This window comes from Panthera tigris, chromosome C1 (assembly GCF_018350195.1).
Source record: "Panthera tigris isolate Pti1 chromosome C1, P.tigris_Pti1_mat1.1, whole genome shotgun sequence".
NCBI classification, from domain to species: domain Eukaryota; kingdom Metazoa; phylum Chordata; class Mammalia; order Carnivora; family Felidae; genus Panthera; species Panthera tigris.
In genome coordinates, this window is record NC_056667.1 from 192,091,492 (window position 1) to 192,105,247 (window position 13,756).

General features: G+C 35.1%; 1 protein-coding gene across 1 annotated transcript in view; it reads left to right on the top strand.

Moving 5' to 3' along the window:
- The first annotated feature begins 403 nt into the window (after nucleotides 1-403).
- The window catches only part of PTH2R (parathyroid hormone 2 receptor), a 50,906-nt gene continuing 37,553 nt past the window's right edge, over nucleotides 404-13,756 (top strand). The window contains exons 1-3 of the mRNA XM_042997538.1: nucleotides 404-481; nucleotides 8,867-8,964; nucleotides 13,184-13,373. Coding sequence (XP_042853472.1) covers nucleotides 404-481; nucleotides 8,867-8,964; nucleotides 13,184-13,373 — 366 coding nt within the window. The remainder of the gene's footprint in view (nucleotides 482-8,866; nucleotides 8,965-13,183; nucleotides 13,374-13,756) is intronic.

Consider the following 13,756-nt stretch of genomic DNA (forward strand, 5'->3'; position numbering starts at 1 on the left):
GGATGAATCTTAGGACATTTGCACCTAGTTTCACAACTACTAATTTGTTTTACATTTTGCTGCAGGTATTTTGAGTGCATTTAGTGTCTGGTTCCAATTGCATTTTTGTTTATTTGCTTTTTAATTTTTTCCTTTATTAGAGGGAAATTGTTTCCCAGAATGGGATGGACTCATTTGTTGGCCCAGAGGAACAGTGGGGAAAATATTGGCTGTCCCATGCCCTCCTTATATTTATGACTTCAATCATAAAGGTATTGAATTTTTCTGCAATGATTAATTTGGAATAGAAATGTACTTTTCCCCCTAATGGATGCCAAGGGAACTGAGCAATCTCAATGTTTTTCTTTGTGTCTTTACAGGAGTTGCTTTCCGACACTGTAACCCCAATGGGACGTGGGATTTTATGTACAGTTTAAATAAAACATGGGCTAATTATTCAGAGTGCCTTCGCTTTCTGCAGCCAGATATCAGCATAGGAAAGGTAATGATATTGGGGTGCCTGGGTGGCTGGGTGCCTGGGTGCCTGGGTGGGTTAGGGATCTGATGATTTCGGCTCAGGTCATGATCTCACGGTTTTTAAGTTTGAGCCCTGTGTCTGGCTCCACACTGTCAGTGTGCTTGGGATCCTCTCTGTCTGTTCCTCCCCATACTATCAAAATAAATAAACTTAGAAAAAAAAGGGAAAGGTAATCATATTTTTGTATTTGCAAACCCCTAAGGGAAAACAGAATAATATTTTTATGCAGTTCTTGGTTGTCAACTCCTTATGTAAAAACCTTTTTATTCTGGGACAAAAAGATTATAAAAGATAAAAGTAAGTTTGGAATGTTTTTAGATATCTAGTTAAGGAAAGGTGTAGGACCTAAAACATTCTGTATTTTCTTTAGGCTAGAGTTATCTGGCTGAGATACAGGCATATATATTAATAAATATGTGTCGGTGTCTATTATGTTATAGCACATTATGTTTATATTATATTGTATTATGCTATATTACATTATATTATGTGTGAAAATTGAGATAGGTAGTCAGCAGCAGGATTCATGACTTGTTTTGTTACCTATGAATGGTTCCATCTCATTTCACTCTATATTCCTGAAGGAGATTTGTATTTTTAAGATGTTTTTTTCATTTCATAAGATTAGCCAGTAGGTGATTTCATTAGTATATGAAAGATTAGAGTTGTAGAATTACGGAGCAGCAAGGGCATCCTATAGGTCTGCCAGACGACACCTTAATTTTACACGTGAGTCAACTCAGAAGCAGAGACTTTGGGTGTTAGATTGACCCAGCTCGCTGATGACAGGATCTAAAGTGGAATCCTGTTCTCCAGATTTCTCATCAGTGCTGTTTACAGTACAGCAATCATATGTAAACTTTGGAAACTTCTAGATAATCAATTTTAAGTGATATATATGCTTTAAAAGTTGTGCTTAAATTCCTATCACTCAGCCCTCGTAAGTAAAATTCTTGACGTATATGCATATGATGTTAGGAGTGAATATGATAAATGGATGTATAAATTATTTCTATGGTGGACCTGAGAACAGTCTATAATACATAAACTGCCAGCATTAGACATTTTTCTTTATGCTTCATTTTTTTTTTTTTTTTAGTTGGGGGTGGTGAGTAGGGAGAGCAGTAAGGGAAGCGGTGAGTTGAAGATGTCTTTGATTTTGCACTACTAGGATTTCCTTTCTTAACTTTCTTCTTTTCTGACACATAGTGCTATCACCTTAATGAACTCTAGTAAGTTCCTGAAAGAACTTCAGCTTTATATTTCATTGTTGACAAGCTTCTTGCATAAAATTAGTCAATGTGAGGAGATGATGTATTCCACTATGGAGCTAAAACTAACAATGAGTTAATATTAAATGCTTCAAAATAATTTTAATTTCATTGACACAAGTAAACAGTGTTTACTGTGATGAATTTGTTTGTGCATTAAATGAGGATGCAAATCTTCCACAGCTTTTAAATGGCCATTCAGTTAAATCATGGTTTTATTTACACTGAACTCTACTCTTACAACCACTCTTTGTGATTACTATATATTCCAACAATCAAAGTATCCAAAGATGGTAATACACCCAACTATGTACTAGTTCATGTGAAAATGATCTAAAAATTAACTGAGGAGCACTTGGGTGGCTGGGTCAGGTAAGCATCCAACTCTTGATTTTGGCTTAGGGAGTGATCTCCATGGTTTGTGAGTTCGAGCCTCATGTTGTGCTCTGCACTGACAGTGGGGAGCCTGCTTGGGATTCTGTCTCCCTGTCTCTCTGTTCCACCCTGATTGCTATCTCTCTCAAAATAAATAAAAAATAAGCTTAAAAATTAACTAAAAATTTTGATGAATTTTGTTAGCATAAATAATTTTATCTCAATTAAAAAGATAAAGAGTGTTTTCTATTGTTTACAACCTTTAAGCAATAATTTGAGAAAACTTAAGAAAACTAAATATCCCCTACTAAGAAAACTGGATATCTCCTGAAGTTTTGATATACTCTAGGGTAAAGTGATATTACTTATTTATGAGGTATTAATTCTTAATGGTTGTAAGGAGAGCTTTTGTATAAGGAATAAGAAGTAAAAACCAAAAGAGTGTGCATTAAGAATAAACATCTTTATTGGGGAAAATAAGATGAAGATATTTTACACATCTGTTGTTTTGTTCCTTAAATAATTTCCTTATTGTTGGCTTGACAAAATGAGACAGTTACTATTAGTAAAAAGATGGGAAGGAACTCTTATGATAAGCCATAAGGTTATTAAATTTTTGAGAGTATTATACTTAAAATAGTAGTATACTCTAAAAATTACCATATAATACATCTCATTTCTAAAGGCTAAATGAACTTCTGGAAAGCAATTTAGCAATATATATGAAAAACACTTCAAAGTGGTCATAACCTTTCATCTTATAATGTTATGTCTAAGGTTCGAGTATAAAGATTTGGACAGGGGGAATTGAATGGACAAAATGTTCATTGAACCACTAATTATTATAGTGAATATTCTGAGGAATATAAGTTTTCAGTGAAGCACCTTCCAGAGAAGGTTAAATAAGCTTATATAAATGTTTTTTGTAAAGACTTTGTGGCCTTAGGAAGTGCCTTTGTTATACAGTTCACAGAAAAAAAAAACAGGTAATAAAGTTGTATGTATATTAAGAATGTAGATGTTCAAAACAATAGAAAATGCTTCATGGAGATAGAATGAAAAGAAATACACAAAATACAATGCTTCTTTTTGGTTGGTAGGAATTCAGGAGATTTTTCCTCCCCTCTCTTTTATATTTTACACATTATCCAAATATTTTCTATAGAAGGTTTTAATATTTTATTAATTGATAATAAAATGTAGTAGACATTTTTAAAAAGGAACAAGAGGCAAAATCTTTTGTTTCCAGTTAGGATGTAGGAAGCTGTAGGATGTAAGAATAGATTGAATAAGATGCAAAATTGTTAATTTGTAATAACTCATGATGAGCTACGGATGCCAAGAACTCTAAATGATCCTAATTCTGCAAGTGGGAAAGCCCTTCCTATAAGAGACCTGTGACTGCTGTTTATCGCTGGGTTTGTAGCAGAAGAGGAACAACCACACCATCGAAGGGAACAGAAAGAAAAGAGCCAGGCTTTTAAACCAACTTTTAACAGACAAGGGTTGGCACGAGGGCTTAGATTTCCAAGAAGTGAGCCACATTCACAGTGAGCTTTCACCCACCAACCAGTTGTTTCCCATGGGGCTTCACTGAGTGTGTGGAGGCCGTGTGCCAAAGGCTGGGGGTAGCACAAGTGGGCTAAAAGAAATCCCCCAAGAGTGTATAGGGCTCTCAGAATGAGAGGCAGCAGTTAGCCAAAGGCATAGGACAGAACAGAGGCCCCGTGGGGCCTTCACTAGATGCATAATTGTACAGCCCATATGCCAGGGAAGGGCAGGAGAGCAAAGCAAGATCGCTAGCAACTCAAAATGCTGACGGATGGTTCAAATAGCTGCACAAGTTCTGTGGCTTGGAAAATGTCAAGTGTGCTAAAATCCATATAATGGCCACTAGAGGCTGCTGGTGCTAAGATCTCCAGGTCTGCTGAAGGAGTCTTGATTCTGCTCTCGAAACCTAAAACCAGGATAAAAGGAATCACAAAAAACATAAAACAAAAAACTACAACAGAGCTCAACTCAGCTTAGCAACAGAGTAACTCAGCCTCCCTAAAGAACCCTGACAGAGGAAGAGGCCTGCTTTTCAGGCTGTTACCATCATATACTTTAGTCCCTGTTATTCAGTTGCTTATGGGGCCTGGAATGTAACACAAATTATAAGGCAGGAACCCAAAATCTCTAGTAAAAATAACAGCTGAAAAAAACCCCAGATGATCCAGGTGTTGGAATTTGCAGATGAGTACTTAATAATAACTATTAGAAATATGTTAGATGATTTAGTGAAAAAGGTACATAACAATGGAAAAATCAGATAAATAAAAACTTAAAAAAATAACAAATTCTAAAATTGAAGTATTCAGTTCAAAAATGAATTCATTTGATATTCAACAACATACTGGATACAGCATGGTAAAGGATCAATGCACTTAGGGGCACCTGGGTGGCTCAATAGGTTAAGCGTCAGGCTCTTGATTTTGGCTCAGATCATGATCTCAGGGGATCATTACTTTGAGCTTCGAGTCGAGCTCTGTGCTGACAGTGTGGAGCCTGCTTGGGATTCTCTCTCTCTCCCTCTTTCTACTCCTCCTCCACTTGCACTCTCTCTCTCTCTCTCTCAAAATAAATAAGTAAACTTAAAAAAAGAAGAAAATCTTAAAAGCAGAAAAAGAAAAATGGCACATTATATCCAAGGGAATAGCAATAAAAAAGATGCCTGCCTTTTAGTCAGAAACAATGGAGGCCAGAATACAATGGGATAACATCTTTAAAGTGATCATATGCATTAAGATAAAAGTAAGAAAATGATACGTTGCAGACAAAAAATATGAGAGAATCTTTCTCATACCTTCAGTATAGGAAATAATCAAGAAAGTTCTCTAGGGTAAAGAGAACTTTACCAGATGGGAGCATAGATAGGTAGGAAGGAATGAGAGGTACTGGAATGGGTATAATGTGGATAAAAATGACAGACCAGGGGTACCTGGGTAGCTCAGTTGGTTAGGCGTCTGACTTTGGCTCAGGTCATGATCTCACAGCTCATGAGTTTGAGCCTCATGTCGGGCTCTGTGCTGACAGCTCAGAGCCTGGAGCCTGCTTCAGATTCTGTGTCTCCCTCTCTCTGCCCCTCCCCAACTTGCTCTCTCTCTCTCTCTCTCAAAAATAAATAAACATTAAAATTTTTTTTTTAAAAATCACAGACTAAATCAATAAACAAAACTATTCTTATCATTATTTATTGCTGTTTTATATCTAATCTTTATATCTGTATCTATAATTTAATTCATTTAAAAGTCTATTGACTGCTTAAGGCAAACATAATAGTCTCTTATTAGGGTTTATAAATTATGTAGACAAAATCTAAAAGGGACATAGTCTGGGAAGCAAAATTGAGTGTACAATTGGAAACTTTAGTTTGTGAGATAGTTCAATATTATGTAATGTAGGCTCTGATGAGTTCCGGATGCATAATTGCTAAAAAATAACACAAGTGCAGTTTTAAGAAATAATTGGACCCCCGCTCCCCAAATGGAAGGTAAGGAAGTAGGTATAGAGGAACGAAGAAAAGGTAAGACATCCAGAATGCAAATACCAATGTGTTATATTTAAACCCAACCTTAGCAATGATTGTATTCAATGTAAATGAAGTAAACAGTCACTTAAAAGGCAGAATGGGTAATAAAAGTATGGCTTAATTATATACAGTCTTAAAGAAATGTACTCTAAATAGAAAGATACAGATGAATGTGAAGATAATAGATTTGTTGATATCAAAAGGGGGGATAAGTTATATGCAGAGCATACCTTAAGCATAAGAGAGTTGGTGTGACTAACTAGACTTTTTTTTTTTTTAACCAAACAAAATTTTATTTTATTTATTTATTTTTTTTAATGTTTATTTATTTTTGAGACAGAGAGAGACAGAGCATGAACGGGGGAGGGTCAGAGAGAGGGAGACACAGACTCTGAAACAGGCTCCAGGCTCTGAGCTGTCAGCACAGAGCCTGACGCGGGGCTCGAACTCACAGACCGCGAGATCATGACCTGAGCTGAAGTCGGCCGCTTAACCGACTGAGCCACCCAGGCGCCCCAAAATTTTATTTGTTTTTAAAGGTTCTTTTCTCCTCACTCTGCATTTGACCTTGTAGCCTCCCAAATGGTTGACACATATCTGTGGGTAAAGACCCAGCACAAATTCATGCTGAATGTGTTTATAGTCAGGGTTTTTTCAGGCACATTTTTTTAATTTATTTTATTTTATTTTTTAAATTTATATCCAAATTAGTTAGCATATAGTGCAACAAGGATTTCAGGGGTAGGTCCCTTAATGCCCCTTACCCATTTAGCCCATCCCCCCTCCCCAAATCCCTCCAGTAACCCTCTGTTTATTCTCCATATTTAAGAGTATGTCTAAGTAGACTTTAAGACAGTATTATCTATGTGGAAGGACATATAAGAATGATAAAAGAATCCATTTGCCAGGAGGAAATAACAATCCTAAATATGCATGCATCTAAGGGCTTCATAAAACAAAAATTGTCAAAGCTAAAGGGAGACATCATCAAATCCTATCATATTGGAATTTATAAAAATGCCATTCTGGCAGTAATTGGTAAAACAATTAGGTAAAAACTTCCATAGAATATCTTTCAAATAATTTGATTAAAATGACATTTATAGAATACAATAGCCAAACACTACAAAATTCACATTCTTTTAAATTATACACCAAAGGTTCAAGTGTCAGTAAATCTCAAGATTAAAATCATACAGAGTCTATTTTCTCAACACAAAAGAACTAATTGAATTCAATTAAAATAAAATATGTAGACAGTTGACAATATGTGTTGGAAATATGTGACCCATGGCAAAAGTTTAAACTGAATAATTATCAAAGCTGAATATATAAAAAATTGGGGGAAACAGTAAAAACAGAGCTTTTTTATAGCTTTCAATGCTTAATTAGAAAAGAAGAAAGGTAACCATTCAATAATCAAAAGTTCCACATTAAACTGTACACAGTAATACCTACAACAAAAGGAGACATCAAAATGGAATTCTACAAAATTTTCAAGTAACCCCACAGCGTGGCAGGAAAAATAAAACAGAGAAATGAAAAATAGAACAACAGAAAACAAAAAAATAAAATAATGGACTTAGCCTTAACATATCAATATTATATTTGAAAAATGGTTTAAATATACCAATTAACAGAGATTGAAGAAATCTATTAAAAAACATGATCCAAATGTATGCTGTTTACAAAGTTTGGAACATTTCAAATATAATGCTATACACAGGTTACATACGTACCATAAAATACTATTTGGCATAAGAAAGAACAAACTTGATATATGCAACAGCTTGAATGGATCTTGAGGTCATTACTCTGAGTGAAAAAAACAATCTCAAAAGGTCTCACACTGTATGATTCTATTTCTATAACATTCGTGGAATTACAAAATTTTTTAAACTTAAAATTTTTTAAATATTTATTTTTGAGAGAGACAGAGCACGAGTTGGGGAGGGGCAGAGAGAGAGGGAGACACAGAATCTGAAGCAGGCTCTAGGCTCTAAGCTGTCAGCACAGAGCCTGAACTGGGGCTTGAACTCACAGACCGTGAGATCATGACCCGAGCCGAAGTCGGAGGCTTAACCGACTGAGCCACCCAGACGCCCCTGAAATGACAAAATTATAAAGGTAGAAAACAGATTAATGGTTGCTAGGTGTCAGGGATGCTGGGGAAGAGGGGGATAAATGTGACTTTAAGGGACCCCACTCTGTGGTGGTAGAATAGTTCTGTATCTTGATTGCATTGCTGGTTACAAAAATTTACATATGTGGTAAAATGATGTAGAATTATAAACCCACACATTGCACCATATCAAATTTCTGCCTTTGATATTTTAGTATAATTATGTTAAGATGTAACCACTGGGGGATACTGAGTGAAGGATACATTGGACGTTTTTTACTATCTTTTCCAGTTTTTGTGAATTTATAATCATTTAAAAAAATTAAAAAGGAATGGATCATTGATTCATGTAACAATATTGGTGAATATAAAAAAAACAGTATGTTGACAAAAACAGTATATACTATTTAATTCTTAGTCTAAGAACGGTCAAAAAATACATGAAGTACATGAACAGATGATGCCTATTTGCAATGACAGAAATTGGAACAGTAGTTACAAGGGGATGAATGGTGGGTGGGTTTCTGGACTCTCAAGGGGCACAGCACAGCTGGTTTGTCAAACCCATCAAACAGTTCATTTGAGATCTGTATTTTATGTAAATGACAGCTCAATAAAAACTTAAAGAAAGCTAGAAATAGTATTCCAAAAATGACATCATTTTTACCAGTTTCCTCTTAAAATAGCCATGTAATATGTGTTTTGTTTACTTCAAATATCACATTAGATATACAGCTCCACTAATTAAAGTGGACAGCACAAAAATTCATGAAGTAAATATTGCAACATTTAATTTTGCCTCAATTAAGCAAGAAATGTCAAAGATTATTATATCTTTAACTCTGACTTAAATTTAGGAAGTAAAAGAAAGACCAGATGAATAATCAATGTTCTGTAAATGGGATAACACATTGCCTGTCTGTAAACAGGGGAAGACATGATTCTTAAGTTTATGCACATCTACTTATTTGTTGAAGCCTGTTTTTCTAATTAAATCTCTTCCCCTTCAGCAAGAATTCTTCGAACGCCTCTATGTCATGTACACAATTGGATATTCTGTCTCCTTCGGTTCCTTGGCTGTGGCTATTCTCATCATTGGTTACTTCAGGTGAGTGATCCCTTACCCCTTTTTCCATGAAGGGACAGGTTCTGTTTCCTATGTATAGAAGATGTAAAGGTGTCAAAATTTCTGCCCCCAAATATTTTTCTCAGTGCAAGGTTTTGAATTCAGCCTAGTGTTATGATATCATTTGGCTTTGAAGATTTATTTTTATGAGGAAATTCAGGGTTTTCGTTTTTGTTATTGTTTAAAAACTAAAAAAATCTTTAAAAGCATCAAAGCAGTATGGAACCAGTAAGCCAATAGATCTGCAGGACAGTGTATTGTTTGCAAAGTGATGCATGCAAAGTGGAGCAGAATGAGTTACAAAAATTTTCATTCCTGGTGCAAAGACTTCATTTTTCCCAAATGATTTTGGTGCCATTGGACAGAAATTCATTTAAAATGATTTCCCAAATTATCTGATGAGATATATAAAATAATCATATTTATTGCTTCTGTTGTGGTTTATTTTTTATCCACTGAGACTTTTGCCTGATTCAATTAAACTTAATCTAAATCAATACAAAATTTTGAGCACCAGGATGGAGATTAAACAGTGCACAGCATGTATGAGAAAGGTATACTCATGATGTTTGCAGCTAGTTTGTGACTCAAGTAGCTGAGAAAACAACTAGTGTACAGTGTGAGAAGTGCTATGATTCAGGTGGTGGATGGTAATTTGGGAGGGCAGAGTAAGAAGAGGAGGAAAGACCTCCCAAATGAAGTGAAATCTCAAAAGACACAGGAGTATAAATAAGATTTAACCAAAAAGGACCATTGGGGAACAGAGTTTATATCAAGAAAAGATTATATCAAGAAAAGCATGGAATATTTGAGAATTCAGAGTTGTGGTGTAGGTAAGTGATGGGCAGTGAGTGAGACAGGAGAGGTAAGCATGGTTAAGGATGTTTTGAGTCCTGAAGGTTATATGAAGAAATTTGAACTTTATCCAAAGACCAATGAGGAGCCATTGAAGAATTTTAAGCCGAAGAGTGACATGAAAGGTCACTTGTAAGGTGGAGGGTGAGTTGGTGGGAAGCAAGATAGGAAGCTCATTTGGAAGAGGCTGTCAGAATAACTCCGGACAAGAAGATTGTGTCCTGGCCAACAGCAGTGGCTTTGAGGATTGGCTAGAAATGGAAGGTTTTGAGGTACATTCATTAAGACAATACGATTTTAAGAATTTAGTGCTAAGTTGTGTGTGGGAAAAGAGATGAGGGTACATGACATATTTAAAAAACAAAATGTTTTACGTTTTGTTTCTGAACATCTTACAATCCCCCTTCCTTGAAACTTCTCATATGTATTTCCTGTTTTGTCTTTCTCTTTTGATTTATCATTATCTAATGTACTATCTGATGTTTTACTTATCTTTTTATTTATCTCTTCCTCTAGAATGTAAAGCTACATAAGAGCATTAATTTTTTTTTTGTTTGCTCATTGTAGCATTCTTAGTAGCTGCAATGTACTTGATATGTAGTGGTGCTTAGTAAATATTTGTTGAATTAATAAATAAATGACTAGTTTAATATTCCAACTACTTCTAAAATGATTACTCCTATTATGGTAGTATAGTTTACATTTTCAAAACTTTTTCTTTATTGATTCACTAGTCCATCTACTCAACAAGCATTTTTCTCTACCATATGATAGACTCTTTTTAGTACTGATGGAGGACAAGTTAAGATATGTTGCAGACTGGAAAAGGAGTATATACACCATTGAGAGAGACTGACTCATTAAATGATTATCAAATCAAATAATGTTAATACTATAATACAATACTCAACAAGCATTTTTCTCTACCATATGATAGACTCTTTTTAGTACTGATGGAGGACAAGTTAAGATATGTTGCAGACTGGAAAAGGAGTATATACACCATTGAGAGAGACTGACTCATTAAATGATTATCAAATCAAATAATGTTAATACTATAATACAATACTCAACAAGCATTTTTCTCTACCATACGATAGACTCTTTTTAGTACTGATGGAGGACAAGTTAAGATATGTTGCAGACTGGAAAAGGAGTATATACACCATTGAGAGAGACTGACTCATTAAATGATTATCAAATCAAATAATGTTAATACTATAATACAATACTCAACAAGCATTTTTCTCTACCATATGATCGACTCTTTTTAGTACTGATGGAGGACAAGTTAAGATATGTTGCAGACTGGAAAAGGAGTATATACACCATTGAGAGAGACTGACTCATTAAATGATTATCAAATCAAATAATGTTAATACTATAATACAATACTCAACAAGCATTTTTCTCTACCATACGATAGACTCTTTTTAGTACTGATGGAGGACAAGTTAAGATATGTTGCAGACTGGAAAAGGAGTATATACACCATTGAGAGAGACTGACTCATTAAATGATTATCAAATCAAATAATGTTAATACTATAATACAAGTTTTTATAAAGGGTATTGGGAACACCAAGGAGCTAGTCCAAAACTGACTAGATGACAGAGAGAGACTTCCCAGAACAACTGACATGTGAACTGATATTGCAATGATGAGAAGGAATTCAGTACATTCCAGAAGATGGGAACGGAATGTGCAAAACTCAGAGACAGGAAGGAGCAGAGTAGATGCTGGGAACATAAAAGAGTCCAATGTGAAGGCAGCATTTGATTCATAGGGAGAAGTGGCCAGGTAGCAATGGCCAGGAAGAAACTAGATTTAGTGGCACTGGGTTTTGCAGGCCCTTGTCAAAGGCTTTGAGTTTTGTCTTGTAAGGGGAGAGAATAGGGAGCTAATGAAAATTTTAAAGTAGAAAGGGAACACAATCAGATCTGTAAAATTATGAAGGGGTTCTCAAAACAGTCTTGTGAAATGGGCTTGGCGGTATTATCCCATTTTAGAGACCAAGTAACTGAAGCTCAGTGTCCAAGGTCACAAGGTCACAGATGGTCCAGTTGGAAACAGAACCTTCATCTTCCAACTCCTATCCAGAGTCCATTCCATTATACTAAGTGTAGCTCTGGTTGTTTAGAATAATAGGTGAATATTTATGAGAAAAAAAAGCTACATAGAATTTCGGGAGGATACAAATCACTAAGTAGTAATTCTTCAATTTACATGGTAATTTATCACTCTATTTAACAAATTCTTTCTAGATAGTACTTTTTATACAGTTGCTGTACTGTGTAGCAGAATGGTATACAAAAATTTGAGAAACTCTGTCTCACAAAACAAAGTACTTTTTTTATAGGATAGTAAATCATGTTGAGTCTTCTAAAAGTCAATACCTATTTATACACTCTGATGGCACTATTCTCAGTCAGTGGTTTTCACAGACACCTGAAAACCTATCTGGTCAAATCCCACTTGCTTGTGAACAAACTCCCCCAGAAGAATCAGTGAGGAGGACTATCTGGGCAGAATGGACATGCATATCTGTCCCTAACATACTAATAAAACACTTCCAAAATGTCTAAATTTAGCTCATTCTTATTTGGCCTACCCCTCCTATGTTATGAAATATAAAAATATGTTATTGGATTAAAAATTTCTTGCTACCTTACCTTTGTGTACTTTGTTCTTTCTGTAAGAGAAGTAGGATCGTGTCCATTGTACAGGGAGATTGTACTGTCTCACAGTCAAGCAATGGTAGAGCTGAGCCAGATTATACATCCCTTCCTAAGTGTTGGTTTTTTTTTCTTTCCATCAAACTTAAAAAAAAAAGGTCTCTTTTGGAGTTAGCTTTTTGCAAAGGAAATTAGTAGTACTGTACCTACTTCTAAGTATGTTATGACTTAACTTGTGTCTAAGATTCTTTTATGAACTCAAAGCTTTTTCTATTAAAGTAAGCTTGTTTACTCTTTAACATTACTTGGAAATAAAGTTGTGTAATGCTAGCAAAATATTTTACTTTTTCTTACAGAGAATGTATTGAAAATGTGAAAGTTCCACTGTTAGTATAAGGCTACAGTATAATATAGTATAATAATTAACTGCCAGATCAGAAGAAACATGGTAGCAGATCAGGATAAATTTGAAATTATTATCTCAAAAAGTTACATTTTAGTTTTTGATCCCAGTTGTTTCTATTGGAAATATATAGTAATGGGTTTCTGTCTTTGTTCACGCGTACTATATTTTATCCTTTTGTGGAGGAGTGTGGGCTCATTTATGTATGTTCTTTCCCCATTTCTAATTTCATCCAAATTGAAGTACTGAATATTTTTTTTTCCCATAGACGATTACATTGCACTAGGAACTATATCCACATGCACCTGTTTGTGTCTTTCATGCTGAGAGCCGTAAGCATCTTTGTCAAGGACAAAGTGGTCCATACTCACATAGGAGTAAAGGAGCTGCAGTCTCTGGTAATGCAGGGTGACCTGCAGAGTTCCATGGAAGTGCCTTCTGTGGACAAGTCACAGTATGTAAGTGTTTTCACCATTTTCTCTCATTACTGATTCATGTAACGTTATAGATACGTTACATTTTACAGTCCACTAAATATTGACTTGTTTGGGCTTATCTCATCTCTGAGTTAACAAAAATAGATGACCAATTTGTATAATGTTTACTACCTCAGTTCTGTCCTCAAGCTTCACACCTAGTTACTCATCATCTTAGACTATTAAAAGTGTTTGGGCTCTTTCCTCCAGAACATTCTGGCATGGAAACGTCAAAAATCACATCACTGGAGTGCATTTGGTGTATGGCTTCTAGCCGCTGTCGTGGCTTTCAAAAGTAAAAAGCCCACTTGCAAAACCAGAAGTGTGGGATTTAAAAGCCCACAACATTTAGTTTCTTTATTGTA